General features: G+C 33.4%; 1 protein-coding gene across 2 annotated transcripts in view; it reads right to left on the bottom strand.

The window, feature by feature from the left end:
* Positions 1-8,229, bottom strand: part of LOC114291049 (ABC transporter C family member 2) — a 102,044-nt gene extending 93,815 nt beyond the window's left edge. For both annotated transcript variants that reach the window (XR_003639247.2, XM_028235054.2), the window contains exons 1-7: positions 7,656-8,229; positions 7,019-7,197; positions 5,595-5,634; positions 5,006-5,162; positions 4,254-4,368; positions 4,089-4,169; positions 3,968-3,992 (exon numbers count right to left, since the gene is read on the bottom strand). Coding sequence is in view for 1 of the 2 variants with exons in the window: in XM_028235054.2 (XP_028090855.2) it covers positions 3,968-3,992; positions 4,089-4,169; positions 4,254-4,368; positions 5,006-5,162; positions 5,595-5,634; positions 7,019-7,197; positions 7,656-7,991 (933 nt within the window). In the remaining variant the exon portion in view is untranslated. The remainder of the gene's footprint in view (positions 1-3,967; positions 3,993-4,088; positions 4,170-4,253; positions 4,369-5,005; positions 5,163-5,594; positions 5,635-7,018; positions 7,198-7,655) is intronic.
* Positions 8,230-17,831: the final 9,602 nt, after the last annotated feature.

Here is a 17,831-nt window from a genome sequence, read left to right as displayed (position 1 = left end):
TTCTAAAAAAAAAATATGCGTATCAGTAAGTTTTTTCTAAATTGTGCGAAAAATAAAAATATTTACGGTTCCGGTTACCGCAACCATTACGCTACGGCCTTTACACTCTGCAACTGCAACCGCACACTGCCACCATTACAGCAACCGCAACCGCTTTTCAGAACCTTGATTGTATCTTCTTAAGATACTCTTCCTTGTTCAAAAGGTATAGGTGTTATGACCCTGTGTCTCGTCACTTTCATAACACTTTGGATGTTACTTTTGGTGAGGATCTTCCTTTCTTTGATACTAACCCTCCTTTGCAGGATCCTCCAACTATTCCTTCCACTGTTTGCTTGATGACCATTTTGGACGAGGTTGAGAATGAGGTTGTCCCCCTTCCTCCTTCTCAACCTTCATCTCCTCCCCCATTGAAAGTATACTCTCGTCGCCCACACACTCAGCCTCCTCCTACCGCCTCTCCAATCTCTGGATCACATAACTTTTCTCCTTTGGCTCCTCTTCCATCTCCTCGTCGTAACCCACCTCAAGATCGACATCCTCCAAATCGTTTGAGTTATTTGAGTAATACTAATCATTCCATTTCCCAGTACCTTTCCTATGATAGGGTTTCCATTTCTTACCGTTCTTTCCTTTGCAAGCTTGAGTCTGAATCCATTCCTCGATCTGTGTCTGAGGCCCTTCAGCATCCAAAATGGATAGTGTCTATGCAGATTGAGATGGCGACCTTAGAACAGAATCACACTTGGGATCTTGCACCTTTACCTCCTGGGAAGAGCACGGTTGGTTGCAAATGGGTGTTCACCATAAAGTACCTCGTTGATGGCTCAGTTGACCATTACAAAGCCCGCCTGGTGGCCAAAGGTTTCACATAGATTCCTGACAAGGATTTTGGTGTCACTTTTGCCCTTATCGCCAAGCTTACTTTTATGCGTCTCCTTATCTCCCTTGCAGCATCCCATTCTTGGCCTCTTCATTAGCTTGATGTCAAGAATGCGTTTCTTCATGGGGATCTTCTTGAGATTTACATGACTCCACTCAACTTTTGGGCTGAAGGGGAGTATTCAGGAAAAGTGTGCCAGTTACGCAAATCATTTTGTGGTCTAAAACAGTCTCTGCGAGCATAGTTTGATCACTTTAGTTCTGTTATTATATCCATGGGCTTTGTTCAGTGCCACTCAAATCACACTTATTTCATTCGCCGGAATTCTACAAGTCAGTGTATAGTCTTGTTAGTTTATGTGGATGATATTATTCTCATAGGTGATATCTCTGTTGGCATTGGTCAAGTAAAGAAGGACTTAGGCCAAACTTTTGATAAAAAGGATCTGGGATGTCTTAAATATTTTTGAGAAATCGAGGTGGCTCGCTTAAGGGAGGGGATCTCCTTGTCTCAACGCAAGTACACCCTTGACTTGCTTAAGGACACTAGTATGTTAGGGTGTAAACCTGCTTCTACACCTATGGATCCTAATGTCAAGCTCACATTAGAGCCTGGTAAGTTGTTTGATGACCTAGGCATGTATCAGCGTTTTTTTGGATGCTTCATTTATTTAACCAACACTAGACCTGACTTGACATTTGCAGTTAGTGTTGTGAGTCAATTCATACATGCACCTCGTACAGAGCACCTTGATGCAGTTCATCATATTTTGAGGTATTTGAAAACTTCTCCTAACTTGGGATTGTTCTTTACAGCTGGTCTCCAATCTGGGCTCTCTTGTTTCACCAATGCCAACTATGCAGAATCTAGGACTGATCGACGTTCCACTTCTGACTTCTGTACTTTCTATGGTGATCATCTTATCTCATGAAAAAGTAAGAAGCAGGCGGTTGTTTCTCAATCTTCTGCAAAGACTGAGTATCGGGCTATGGCACATGTAAAATTCTTTGGCTTCACGCTATTCTGGCAGAGTTGGATTTTGAGGAGACTGTTCCTTCTTCTTTATTTTCTAATAACAAATCTGCCATTATGTTATCCTCTAATTCTGTGCTTCATGAGCATATCAAGCATATCGAGGTTGACATACATTTCATTAGAGAAAATGTTCAAATTGGCATTGTGCGTGCATCCTTTGTCTCTTCTTCTCAGCAGTTGGTAGATATGTTCACAAAAACCATGGGACCAACTTTGCTCCAGCCTTCCATTAACAAGCTGCGTTTGTTAAATATCTTCACACCAGCTTGAGGGAGAGTGTTGAATATAGAAACTAGAATAGAATAGGAATTAAATTATTTTATGTTGATTGTAGGAATCTCTCTTTGTTTATATTGTTTCCTAAATTGTATCATGAATATGTTATATATATATGGCCTTTACCTCATTCAAAGGTAAGTCAAAGACCATTTTTTTCCTCCTTTTGAAATCATTGAAATGCAGGACTAGAAAGCATGGCAGAGAAAAGCCGTAAGTGCCCATTTAGGGAAAGTATAGCCCATGAAAAATTGATTTTAAGAACTAAGGTATAATTGACTATGTTATCAGAATCTTACGATTCGTTATTCAATTAATGATTTGATTCGCAATTTTTGCAAAATTGATACGAATCTATGAGTGAATTTGTTTTGGAAGTGAATCTCTAGTGAATCTATTTTGGATTCGATTCGCAATTTTTGCAAAATTGATACGAATCTATGAGTGAATCTATTTTGCAAGTGAATCTCTAGTGAATTTATGAGTGATTCTATTTTGGAAGTGAATCTATTTTGGCATTTATGTTCCTTCTCGTATGCGTACGTGGTATAATAATCATGATGCTATCTTCATTGCAAATAATCTAGTGTTTCATGAGCGTACAAAGCATATCGAGGTTGTCTGTCACTTTGTTCGTGATTTGCTACTTTGCAAGTAACTTGAGACTATTTGTTCAGTCTAAAGATCAATTGGGTGACATTCTCACCAAACCTTTAGCTCGGTCATCTTTCCACCAGTTATCTACCAAGTTGGACATGTTTGATCTCTTTGCTCTAGCTTGAGGGAGAGTGTAGAGTAGTTTTTTGTCTCTATTATATTTCTCTGTCTTGCTAGTAAGGGTATTATGGTCATTTTGTAGTTCTCACTCAAATATAAATATATGTAGGGGCCTAGATTATGCAACCCTAATCTCTATTCTCTCTGTCACTTCTCTTTTCTTCTCTCTTTCTCATTCCAACCCTAATTTTTCACATACTCTATTCTTTGACTGTATACTCCCCCATGTGCATGTGCATGTGCATGTGCATGTGCATGTGCATGTGCATGTGCAAATGTGTTAATGTTTTATCATTTATTTAATTAAAACAAGGCCCAGAAATCAAACCTATATATTTAATATCAATACATTTTATAAATTTATTAGACGCGCAATGGTAAGGCTTGTTGTTAATGTTCCTAGTGGCGCAGATTCAAGTCACAAAATCAGCCTCTTCATGAATTGAGTTAAGGCTGCATTCATCTTGCCCAACCTGCACTTTAGCAGGAGCCTCATGCACTCAATCACCTTTTTCTTTTACCATTTCATAAATATATTGCAGATATAAGATGTCTTCATACTACAGCACACTTAGTTGATAAAAACAGGTTCAAGCTTGGATTGGTTCTATTGGTTGTCAGATATTATTGCACATTAGTAATCAAGGCCTTAATCTAAACAACCTCTCTCATCTACACTTAGAAAAAGTTAATGATGTTGAGATAGAGAAATAACAAAAAGAAAAGGGGTATAATTGAATTGTAGCCCAAAACAACAAAAATGAAAAGGGAGACAAACTGTTGGCAAATGCAATTATGCATTGCTAAGTGTATTTGGACCCAAAATGCGAAAGCAAAATGAGCCTAAACATAGAACATTGCAACCAAGAAACTAAATTTGTTAAGAATTTCATAAAAACCACATGCATGTAAATACTCTGCTCCCAAATCGGATGCATGATTTTTAACTTATATAAACAAGGTCCTAATGAAACAGTTGTTTAAGGAGCTCATTACCTTCCAAACACCTCCCCACCAAAACCTACAAAAATCAGAGAACATGTCACAAAAAACATCAACCAGATTAAACTACAGTACATGCAATGCAAAAATTCTAGTAATGTAACAATATCCACACCTTCCCCCAAGGCTACGATTTAATGCCCTTAAAAGCCACGGTTTAGACCTCCGAGATTCCTCAGCCCAACATTGCTGGAACCTAAGGAGTCAACAAAAAATATGACATGAATCTTGCTATGAATGAATCCAAGTAAAAGACAAAATTAGATAAACAAGGACTCACTTGCTATTCAGTGTTTCAGTTCGGTCCCATGTGTCCAGTTTCCAAACATCCTTCTCAGTCAGGGGCCTTTTATAGCCTAGATGCATAAGTGGATTCATCCATGCAAAAGTAGTTTCTGCAGAAGAAACCATGAACCAGAATATCAATTTAAGTGAAGCAGTTCAAAGGGAAAAAGATATATTTTTGTTTTATCAAGAAGATTACAAATAGTTTCGCACTGTGCATGTGGTGGTGTAGCAAACAAATACAAAGGAAGCAAAGATTACTGGGAGGACACCATAAAGCACAAAAACAGTGTCTCAATTCAAGCAATTGACAACAGTAGGAAGGTGAACTAAAAAGGTTTGGAGATAACAGTGAAGAATATTGTGAACCAAGCTCAAAGCACAAAGTCTAATTTTCAAATCAAAGAAGTGGCCAAATCACTTTATGACCACCCTTGTGATTGTTTGGGAAGACAATCCGTAGTATAGCTGAGATGTACTGCCTCCGTCCAGTTTTATGTGGCCTTTCCATTTTGGCAGTCCCATATCATCTTTATTCAAATGGGACAAAGGGCATTTTTGTAAGCTTCACATTCAAAGATGTTTTCCAAAAAACCAATCACACCACACAAAATGGAAGGGAGGGGAGTGGTTCAAATTATTCTCATCTTAGCAACTATAATTAATATTCCATTCAAAGAGTCAATATAAGAATTCTTGAATAGCTAGCATTGCGAATGAGAACATGTAAATCCACAAAGTACGTACTGGAAAATATGTTGGCATACTTCTCAGGACAAATTTGCTCTCCTCCAGGAAGTTCTTCATATTCAGTGTCATCAACAGATTCGGTCCGTATTGGGGTGTACCCCGGATAAGGATCCATACTGGGAAAATACACCAGAAAGAGTACTCCATACAAGACCTATTTCATAAACAATAACAACATATTGAATTTGATTGTATGATGTAGCTGAATGCAAAGTTAAAGACCAAGGTTTAAACCCTGATCCACAAATTGTTCATGTTCATTTTTGTCCCAACCCCTGGTTCTTGTACTTGCCTAGAATTTGGACATCTTGGGGTGCAAAATGAGTATAAAGTTCAATGTCATTGGTTAGTAATAGCCATCCTAATCAGAAAGTTGGCACTGGTTAAGTTGGACCACAAAAAGGAGCATGTATCAAGGAAAATTTTGTCAGGTTTAAAATTTTGTCATTGGTTAGTGTTGGCCTGGTCTTGAAGGGCCGGTTTTTAGCTTTTGTCCGCACAATATTCCACAGGATGGAAGATATGAAATAAAATTACATAACTAACAACCTTAAAAAATATAAAGAGACAGAGAAGAGCACCAAACCTGGACAAAGACCTCACTGATGTACCAAAACAGAACAGATCTGCATGGATAAAACGCAGCCTTAAATTTGTACTGCGAGCATATCTAGAAATATCTATTCAACAATTTTAATCAAAAAAAACTTCCAAACTAAGATACAATATGACTCTGTACACGAATTATTCACAATAAGGAGACTTTGACACTTTCAAACTAGTAATTTGCTTAACAAGAGCATGTCTCATAATTCACTCAAATAAAATAGAAAATTGAAGTCGTTGAGAGCATAACAGTGATTGCCAAAACAACAGCATATGCATCTGAAGTCGAAGTAACTCAATTCACCCATCACAACCACCTTATCTGTGCCAAACCCCAACCTACTATTATTTGGCTCTAGTCGGCCAACTCTTGCACTCTTGAGAGTTTAGATCTTCCATTAATTGCTTGAATCCAAGAATCACACCTTTATAGGTTGATTATGATAATATATGAACATTTCGTGTACATCATCCACACAAAAAATTAGGTTAATCCGATAATGGTAGCCTATTCAATTTATCACATTTGTGTTCAATAAAATGAATGACAAGTGTATTTTTAAAAATAAATCATCCATTTTTTTGGTGACAAACACGATATATTGAATAAGTTAAGATTATCGAATTCGCCTAATTTTTTGTGTGGATGATATACGTGAAGGACCCTACAAGACACGGCTCGAATTATTGAAACGAGACCCATTTCACTTCACTGAACAGTCCTAAATAATCAATATCAATAACTGAGGTTGATACCGATTGTCTCAATCCTGAAGACACTTGAAATTTCTGGTGTATCAATGCATACAGACAAAATAGACACAACGAAGCAGCAACACACCAATGTCTACAAACAAAATAGATACAAAGAAGCAGCTAAAAAGAAATGGAAACCCAATGCAAGGGGCAACCTCACCTCAACAGCTAGTTTTTGGGTTGAGTTTTACCCAAGGTCGTGTGACACATTCCACTTTATCACAGGCACATGCACAGGCTAGCATGCGTGCGCGCGCGCACAAACATACATAGCATCAAAGTAAATGTCATGTCCAAACTACTACAGTTCTTTACTCACTGTAATCATAGTTTTAAAATAACTGTGAACTATATTATCAATGGTCATTTCACAATTAAAGATATGTTATTCCTCATCCAATATTTGGTTTTCAGATCTTCAAATGCCCATATTTGAAAATTGCATATGGGAGCTTGACAAAAGAAATTTAAGTAAGAAATTATGGAAATCAATAGCACAATCAATAAACATCATTTTGTTGGATATATGTCTTTACATGTGCAGCAGCAACAAAAAGAAGGACAAGAAGATTAAGACATACCATAGTGAGGGAGAAAAATATATATTATGAAATCAAAAAAATATCAAGAAATTAGACAAAAACTAACCGACTGTAAAACTCCTTCACCGGAAGAATGAGACTGAGCATCACAATGTCCCCTACCAAAGCATAAATGACCCCAAATCCGATGTACCACCTGAACTTACTGATGTAGACCTTTGTTTCTACACCAAGCATGACCACCATAGAGCACCAAGCAAAAGCCTCAATGATGAGTGAAACCATCTGCGAAAATAAATGAACCATAAAAAATTAGCAAGAGGTCACATGTGATGGACAATCCTCATGTGGTCTTAATTTAATTATGGATTCAAGTATCCAAAACCAAACGATCATTATAATTGGTACTTGTTTTTGAGTGTTTAGGATGAAGTTCTTGGATGTGACCTAAAAGAAAGAGGAGAGGGACGTTATCTGAAACCCATGACACAAATACACTTTAGGTGGTGAACATAACGAATCATATATTAGATGGTGAACATAACAAATCGATTCACATTCAAGCTGACCGAATAACACAAATACACTTTAGGTAGCTACTTGCAATAGTAAGCTTTTAAAGTTCAAAAATGCAAAAGGGTTGCTGCTTTTGTCTCCAAAGGAAATGAAAGGAGGTTTTGTCATTAGAACATGAATTCAATTCAACTACTGGATATTTTGAATTTTGAGCATTTCAAACCTACCTCAAATGGAGCGAGGCCGCCAGTCTGTCCATCAAGATTCAAGGCCGATATACCCATGACCAATCTGAATAAAGGTTCTGCGGTACAATAGGCAGCCAACAATACCAACATGTAGTTGTAATAATTTGACCTCAAACGGAACCTCTGGACTGTAAAATCTTTCTTAGTCAGCCATATTCGATATAAGCACAGGCCCATAAGAACCAAATTGGAGATGGAAACAACCAAAGTGTCGGTTGCGCATGGTGTGTAAGCTCCAAACGCATTTTCCACTACCTTTGCCCACACCCCATTCGCCACTGGCTGACAATACCAAACCAGTGGCTCAAAACCCATCTTTAAGCAAGCACTTAGTGCCTACAGGTCTGTCTATGGTTATATCCACTTCCACTACAAAAACATCACAGACTGTATTTGATGAAATAAACAGTGAGAATCCGGATTTGATGAAACGAAAAGGGCAGCCAGATAGAGAGAGAGAGAGAGAGAGAGAGAGAGAGAGAGAGAGAGTGTTTCACCATCTTGACGAAACAGAGTGTGTCCGACTCATCTACAAATAATACCAGATAATAATGCAACACTAATAGTGAATTATTAGATAATAATGCAACATTAATAGTGAATTATTAATAATTTTATTAAATTAATGTGATGTTTATTATTTAATTAGAATAATTATTTATTAGATTAATAATTTTGTTTTTATTTTATTATTAGATAATAATGCAACATTAATAGTGAATTATTAATAATTTTATTAAATTAATGTGATGTTTATTATTTAATTAGAATAATTATTTATGAGATTAATAATTTTATTTTTATTTTATTATTAATAATTTTATAAATTTATTAAATTAATTATTTATTAAATTAATAATTTTATATAAAAATATTAAAATAAATATAAAATAATTAAACCCACAAATTAATAATTTCAATTCCATTTTTTAATCCATCCAATCCAACCAACGTGCCTCCAAGAGAGAAGAGGAGGGGATTATACTAATGAATAGTTTTGTCACAATACACAAATTGGAGTAGCAGCCGTCAGCTACGTCACCGCTTACGTCAAATAAAAAAACACACGCGCCACATTCAAGGGCAAATATGAGTCAAACTCACGGAAAATTGTATCACACGTTAGAGGGAAACAATGGTACATAGCTTCAAATCATGGGGCTTTTCCTAAATTAAAGTAAAATAGTAAGTTATTTTTTAAATTAGGTTTAGTTTGAACCAAATTTTCAAACTAAGCTAAAATGTGATTGTGAACGACGCTTTCATCATTTTTGTAGTTTTTTGCAAAAAATTTGTAAAATCATAAAAGCGTGATTTTTTAATTAAATTTAATTTTGTAAAGAAAACGCTGTTTGTATTAGCGTTTCTAGGCAACAATATGAAAACATGTTTTCAAAACGCGGTTTTAATAAAAAAAAAAACTAAACCAGCACTCACACTCTTCTTTCTCACACTCTCTCTCTCTCTCTCTCTCTCTGTGACACACATCCACAACACTCATATCAAACACATTTAATTTTTAACATATATAAATTTTATTTTATAAAATTGAGATCAATATTAAATATATATAATAATAATTTATAATAGCAAATAATAATCAACTATATAATTTTTATAATTTTTTTAAATATAAATCATTTTTATATAAATTTTATCTTTCGAGTTGTTAGAAATAATTTTTTACAAATTAAATTAAAACAACCATACGTATGTATATAATCTGGCCAAAAGTTAAAATGATACTTATTTTTTAAATCTGTTTTATTTCTTAACCAAATTAATTTATAATTTTTAAAAAAAATCTAAAAATCAAATCATACATAGCCTAAAAATCTTTTGATAAGTCATTTCTTACGTTGGTAACTTATTTAATTATTTGTTAATTTTACAACATTTTTACCATTTGAGGCCTATTTTGTAATCATTTCGTTTTCAATTTTCAATTTATATTTACAAAAATTTTAAAAATTATCATAAAAACTTTGTTTGATATATTTTTTTGATTTATAAATGGTTGTCTCAATTTGTAAATAATTTTTTTTTCAAATAATTTTTTTTCCAATTAATTTTATTTTTTCAAATAAATTTTTTTTTGAATTAATTTGCTATAGTAAATAATTGAAAAAAATAATCAACTATATAATAGCAAATTAATTGGAAAAAAAATTATTTACAAATAAAAATTATATAGTTGATTATTATTTGCTATTATAAATTATTATCATTTTAACTTTTGGGCAGGTTATATACATACGTATGGTTGTTTCAATTTAATTTGTAAAAAATTATTTCTAACCACTCGAAAGATAAAAATTATATAAAAATGATTTATATTTAAAAAATTATAAAAAATATATAAAAATTATAAAAATTATATAATTGATTATTATTTGCTATTATAAATTATTATTATATATATAATTAATATTGGTCTCAATTTTATAAAATAAAATTTATATATATTAAAAATTATACATGTTTGTTGTGAGTGTTGTGGGTGTGTGTCAGAGAGAGAGAGAGAGAGAGAAGAGTGTGAGTGTTGGTTTAGTTTTTTTTATTAAAAACGTGTGTTTTGAAAACACATTTTCACATTGTGGCCTGAAAACGCTAATACAAACAACGTTTTTTTTACAAAATTAAATTTCTTTAAAAGCGTAGTTTGTAACCACGCTTTTACGATTTTATAAATTTTTCGCAGGAGGGCCACAAAAACGGTAAAAGCGTGGTTCACAACCACGTTTTAACTTAGTTTGAGAATTCTGTCCAAACTAGGCCTAGTTTGGGAAATAGCTTGCTATTTTGCCTTAATTTGGGAAAAGTCCCTCAAATCATGTAACTTATTATATACATTTTATAATTAAAAAAAAAAGAGTAGAATTTTATATTTTTTATGTCATAATTTGGAAAAATTTGGGATCCCTTTGGGGATGACCTCTACATCCTCAAAGTGATTCTGACCCTCCATGTATGTGTAGGGCCCACTCATATATGTGTAGGGTCCACAACATGAGTGGTTCAGATTTGTGAGAATCATGTAGGGATGGCGTCTTAATCATTGCTCTTAAATTAATATAAAAAATATCATAATTAAATATTATATAAAATATAACTAAAAATTAATGAGTCATAATTAAAATAATATTATAACTAAAAAAAATTGATCATCATTAAAAAAGAAAATTATATTAGGATATATATAATACACATTTTTCAAAGATGTGTATATTAAAATTTCCCTACGTTAGAGTGGCTTTCATGTATGTAAATAAAAAAAAATATGAATCATTAAATTTATATAAGATGAATGTTAGTCATTGGTCATTGGATAAGAAAATAGCAAGCTAGATAGAAAAAGTAAGGTAATTTTTTAAAAAATAAAATAATTTTAGTTAATTTTGAAATAAAAAAAATGATATTAACTTATCATTTGCTACAAACATTCTTACTATTTGGTATCCACTTAGAGTATCTCCAACCCTGAACCAAAGTTTTCATCAAATTTGAATAAAAAAATGACTTTTTCCTCAATCTGATACCGAGTGCTCCAACGGTTGATTTTCATCAAATTTTCATCAAATCTGTGCCGGGATAACCGGTTGGCCGACCGGCCGGTCGACCGATTAAGCCAATTTTTATTTTTATTTTTTTTGAACTTTTTGAACCTTTTAGTGGTCGACCGGCCGGTCAACCGGTTGGTCCATCGGTAAGGCAAAAAAAATTTTTTTTTTTCAACTGTTTAACCTTTTTTTTGGAACTGTTTGAACTTTTGGTGGTCGACCAGTTGGTCTTCCTCAACGGTCATGCACAGTGTTTTGATGAAATGCGGAGCCTGTCCTCATTTTGGTGAAACATTTGGTGAAATCTCGATTTGATATTAATTTGGTGAAACCGTTGAAGCATGAAAAAGTGTTTTTTTCACCAAATTTTAAATTTGATGTCAGATTTGGTTCAGGGTTGGAGATGGTCTTACTTATTATTTTATTATTAATAGACTTACTATTTAAAATATTACCTACGACATAGGTCACTTTCATTTCTTGAAAATTATATCATCTTTTGAATTTTAAATATATAAAACTAATGACACACCATTTTTAATTATTTCTCCCTATATTTTGTCTTGTTATGATTTGTAACAAGTAGAATATGATATGTAAATATTAATTTATTAAAATTTGTTAAAATTTACTAATTTTTTAAAATAGTCATTATTGTGAATTTTTAATATAATATTAAAAATAAATAAAAAAGAAATTTTTTGTAAACAAAATATTTTTAAATTGTAAGTTATTTAAACTTATTTTTAAAAATATTAATTTAAATAGTTACTCTTTTTTCTTACCTAAAACACCTCAAAATAGTCATTACTATTTCAGTTTTTGATATTCATATTTTTATTTATTACTTTTTTTTAGAAGGGTAATTTTATACATTACTTATAAATTTTGTATGTTTTATATAAAAAATATATGAATTATTGTAAAAAAATCTTTTAGAAACTTTTATAAATTCGTAATTTTTTTTTTATCAATTTAATATCTATAATGAAATATTTTTTCTTCAAAAAAAATCATAACTTTTATTCATAATATTTTTTTAATATCTAAAATATTGTAAAGCATAAATTAAAGATATAATAGAATAAAATAACTTAGAAAGATCTCTCATTTGTCAATATTTATTAATGGCAATAAATGAATACATGTCCCGTTTTTATTTTCTTTTATCTACTACACTTGAAAACATTAATTACAATATAAGAATATAGTTAATTAGAAAAATATTGAAAAACTCTCAACTTACAAAGAATAAGTGAAAGAGGATGATTTAGATTTTACAAATTGAAAACAATTTTCAAGTAATAATTTATCAATGTCTCCATCTCTCTTTCATTTTAACATTATGTGATATTTTTAATTTATAAATTTAAAATTTTGTAGGAAAATCATTTCATTTAATTAAAGAAAAAGTGGATTTTTAAAATTTTAAGTCAAGCTTAATATAATAGTAAGTATAATTGTATTGACTAGTAACTTAAGTCTATTGAAATAATATTTTATTAATTAGTAAGTCATGTTTAATTAAGTAGTAAGTGGAGTTTAATTGAATAGTAAGTGGAAACTCATTAAGTAATAACTAAAACCTAATGGAGTAGTTCATTAAGTAGTAAGTCAGGTTTAATTGAGTAGTAAGTAAAGTTGAATGAAGTAGTAAGTGAAAAATAATTGAGTAGTGTGTCAAGTCTTATGCAATTGTAAGTAGAAACTCATAAAATAATAATAATAAAAAGGTTTAATTGAGTTGTATGTGAAGCCTAATTAAATTATAATCGGAAAGCTTCTTTCTATGCTTCATTCTAAATATTTTCGTAATGTTTCGATGCTCACTTTTAAACTTCAAAATGAAACATTTTCTCAGGAAATAGAGCAAAGAGCAATGTGGAAATAGGAGGAACGAATGAATTCAGTCGAAAAATCCTATTTTAGCAAATTAGTCAGGCATTGGCCATTGTTTTGGCCAGCCGGCCAATTTATTGGCTGTTACAGCCAATAAATTGGCCGGCTAGCCAAGGTTTTGGCCAACCAACCAAGAAATTGGCCGACCAGCTAGTTTTCCCAAAAACATAGCAGCAGAATTCTTGCTAGAAGTATGTGGAACATGCTATTCCAGATATTTCTTAATACAGTCATACACGAGATACACACCTCCTCACCCTCTATTATCTTCCTTTGACCTCCATTGTCAAAAGAGCATTTGTCTCTTACCCCAAAAAAGAGCATCCAATGCAACCATCCTTGTCACTCCATCATCCTTGCCTTTTACCTTGTCCCCTCCTACTTGCTTGATTGAGCCTTACAGGGCGTGTATTTACTCATCTCTCATTGTCAAGAGAGCTAGCCTTTTCAACAAAATCCTTAGCCTTTGTCATTTTATGGGTTTTTTGTTTTCAACCTTGTCCCTCACCACCTTCTTCACTAAGCTCTTGTATTGTCTATATGAAGGTGATCATAATGTTAGGAGAAAATGATTGATTTCAAGAGAAAAGAGTTAGAAGAAGAAGAAGAAGAAGAAGAAGAAGAAGAAGAAGAAGAAGAAGAAGAGAGAAGCTTAAGCTTTGAAGTAAAAACTCCATTTACAAATATACACCATCATATACTGATATACCATCCTTGAGACACTAAAACCATCCCAAAAATTTTGATAAAGCTAATCCTTAGTAGCTTTGATCAAAAGTGAGTAAGTGCTGTTCAAAAGAAAGAAAAACAGAGAGTTGAGAAACTCTGCCACACTCTGTTAAACACCCAAAAATATCATTCACACAAGAATTTCAAATTTTCAAACTAAGAACTAAAAAATACACTTCCTAAACTTGAGGGTGATCAAAAAGAAGTTTTCTTCTTTTTTGCTTTCTTTCTTATTTTGAGCTTTTTGACTTTATTTCATTTCATATTGTAAGTTTGTTATACTCTAACTAGGAGTGGTTGGTTAAGCCACCCATGTATTGCCTACTTCTTGTTGTCTTTGTTGCTTGAAAAGTAGAAAACATGGCACGGCCTTATTGGTCAGCGCTCATCTTTTGGCCGACCGACCAACCTCACCTGGACAGAGCCCGACAATGTCCCGACATTAAGCTGAATAGTCTCCGACGGTCTTCGAGACACCCTCTGAAGCTTCCGTTTTTATGTTTTTCTTTTAATTTCAAAGAGATTTGTGAGGATATTTTGTTGTAATATTTTCTTTCTTTCCCCCTATTCAGATTTGTAATATTCAAATGTTGTAACAATTCTCCACCCTGCTTCTTTCTCCCCCATTCTTTATTTGCTTTCCATATATGTACATATGTAGTATATTTTGTTTATCATCATATCTATGATTTTACATCCATGTTTCATGCATCGTGATTTGGCTAAACTTGCATTTGTGAGTTTAATCGATTATTACGTGATTTTGTGTGCAACTTTATGTTCTTGATATGAATCACATGTCATGTTTTAGAAGCCGAATCACTAGTTGCAAATCGTGAATGAATTGCATTAGAATCTTGTCTATAGGATCATGCATGTTTTACTAACTTTGTTTTGTACCTATTTGCGGGACGCCGGTAAATATGTAAGCTTTTGTACTTTAGCATCTCGTTTGTGTGCGTTTTTTCATACTATGTTTTGCATCCTACCATGTGGCTTTGCATTTATTTGATATATCTCTATTAATGCCTGTGGATGGAGGTTGTGTTGCTCAATTTGGAACAAAATTGATTTTCATGTCACAAACTCAAGTTTCTGTCAAGTTGTTTAAAATGCTTTAAAAAATACATGAAATTGAATTGTTCCAATATAAATGACACAATCTATACTTGTTTGCTTCACATAGTAATTTTACCATTTATTAAATGTCACTACCCAAACCCGCCCCTATGGGTTTAGCATTGTAACTGGCCAGTAATCCTTGGATTACCAAAGTCCTCTTAACAGAATAACAAATAGTTAGGGGCTGCAGAAGCAAATATACAAAACATACGTAGTCGATTGAGCTGTGAAGACATACATGGGACAGATAACTTAAAACTTTTATAAACTCGTGAGTGATGTTAAAAGATATGATATTTACACATCACTCCATATACACGTTATCAGAAATCTTGTTCAGATACAAAACATAGCATAAACAGAGTCTAGTACAAATACAAAAACAACCACTAAGCTTGACTTCATCTGGAACCTCCTCAGGAGGCACAAAGGTTGGCTGACAAAAACTGAAATATAGACCATCAACTTTGGGCCTGGTCACGTGCCTGCTCACCTACATACATAATATAAATAGTGAGCGGAAGCCCAGTGAATAATAACAGAGTAAAGCTTTTACTGAGTGATATCCATATAGAAACAGAGTCTTGTACATGATCAGACATCAAATAGAACGGATTCATAGCTATAGTTACATTCGTATTCACAGGTTGTATATGTATCATATCATAATACGTGGCACATCCATTAGCATTAATAAATCCAATGACCCACAAGGGACAGCCGTGGAGGCTTTCTAATGACTCATGTACACAGAGACGTTTCCGATGACCCATAAAGGGACAACCATAAGGCATTCCGATGACCCATGAAGGGACCTGATGACCCATAAAGGGACGCATATTATATGATGCTAAGGATGCCACGAATGCATTTCAGAATCTTGGACAATCATTCATTCATTTCAAACATAGCGTAGCATTTCAAAAAACTAATCATTTCATATCATAATGTTCAAAAAATATTTAACATTGAACATAACTTTACAAAGTTATTACTCACAGATAGCTGGTAACTCCGAATAGATGGCAAAGTAGGCAATTCACCAAACCTAGGGCTCGTGACCTACATAACATGGCAGATTCATACATTGAATACACACGTTCGGATTGAACTTAACTTATTTCATTTGTTCTTAGTATGTTTCTAGCCTTTAATCTCATTATGGAGTCTTAATCATGGCCTAGGAGTGCCTAGGATGGAATGAGGATACAAAAATGTACTTGAAAACATTTGACAAAAACTTTGCTGAAACAGGGGTCTCGCTCGAGCGTAGCTTCCTTCGCTCGAGCAGACATACCAAATGTGAGTGATCGATCGAGCGCACACTTCTTCACTCGAGCAGTCTGCAAAGTATAAAAAAGTTCTGGTTGCGTGAAATTTCCGCTCGACGCTCACTCAAGCGTAACACTCAAGTCTTCGCTCGAGCGCAACTCTTGTCGCTCGAGCGGACGGCAACACACGCAAACTTCTGAGAGCATGCAATTTACGCTCGAGCTACCATTTTGTCGCTTGAGCGGAAGTGTAAAAGTAAAGGTAGTCGCTCGAGCGTGGAAGCAAAATTCTGGGTTTTCCAGATTTGTTCCCAAAGTTCAAAACTTGAATTCAACACTTCAAAACTCATTCTTTTGGGCCAAAATTCTAGAAAACATTTAGAAACTCACAAAACATCATGCTTTAAAGATAATTTCATGAAATCAAGGCCCAAAAGCATTCCAATTGTTGACAAATTCAACTTAAAACTCCATGAATGTTCCAAAACATGACATGCATGAAATGATTTGAGCTTCAAGTTTCCAAATCATGATCAAATGAAATGAGAGGATGTAAAACATAATGAATTCTTACAACTAAGCTCAATTTATGACATGCATGAGAGAATTTCCTAGTAAATATGCTCCAAATGTAATGAAATGTACATGCAAGCATGAATTGATCTTCCTTTCTACTTCCTAAGCTTGATTCTTACATTTCCTAGCTCAATTCATTTGAATTCATGGATGAATCAAATCAACTTCAAGACTAAAGGCTTGGTTTCTTACCTTAGATGCTCAACTATGCTCTATAGAGGTAATTATTAGAAGTTTTAAGCCAATCCCAAAGTTTTCTAGCAATTCCTTTGCTTGAGTTCAACTCTCTCTTAGTCTCTTTCTCTCTCTCTCTCTCTCTCTCTCTCTCTCTCTCTACACGTTTATATTAACAAAATAGTGAATTGGGAGTGCATGAGTGCACAAAGAAGCCCACTAGTGCCTTAATTAGGCTTGGGTAATAATGTTATTAATTAAGGTTAAATAAGTGGCATTAACTTAATCTAATTTAATCGTTCCAAATCAAATTTTAATTAAACCCACCATAAGGTTCTAAAAATTCCAAATAACTCATAAATCAAATCAATTCCTGTATCAAATGCCAATAAGGCCTTCAATTCGCAAACCGAAACTAAAACATGAACAGATCTTTCTACGTCAAACGGGTATAAACACAAAATAATGCAATGCACATGTAATTAACTCAAGATTTCTTCTTAATTACTTGTTAGGCATACATAAACATGAATTAGCGCTAATCATGGGTTGGGGTTGTTACATTAAATAACCGGAATATGAACATATAAAGAAAATAAAATTCATATCATGGTTTAGTAGAGGTTGATCTTTGATCAAATGAGCGGGGGTGCTCAATTAATGACCTTTCCCTCTCATATCTAAGGTTTTAAGCCAAGCAACTTTGGTTATGACAAGTAATGGCCTTAACACGAGTCACGGGTTTCCAAATTTCCCAAAAATATTAGGTGGTGACTCTAAGATCTGGTGATGTAGTTCATTTTTGGCAAAGATTTTTGCAATAA

The sequence above is a fragment of the Camellia sinensis genome, chromosome 9 (assembly GCF_055761805.1).
Source record: "Camellia sinensis isolate YWXY chromosome 9, ASM5576180v1, whole genome shotgun sequence".
NCBI classification, from domain to species: Eukaryota; Viridiplantae; Streptophyta; class Magnoliopsida; order Ericales; family Theaceae; genus Camellia; species Camellia sinensis.
The sequence above is the reverse complement of the archived record's forward strand: the minus strand, read 5'-3'. Positions and strand labels throughout refer to the sequence as shown.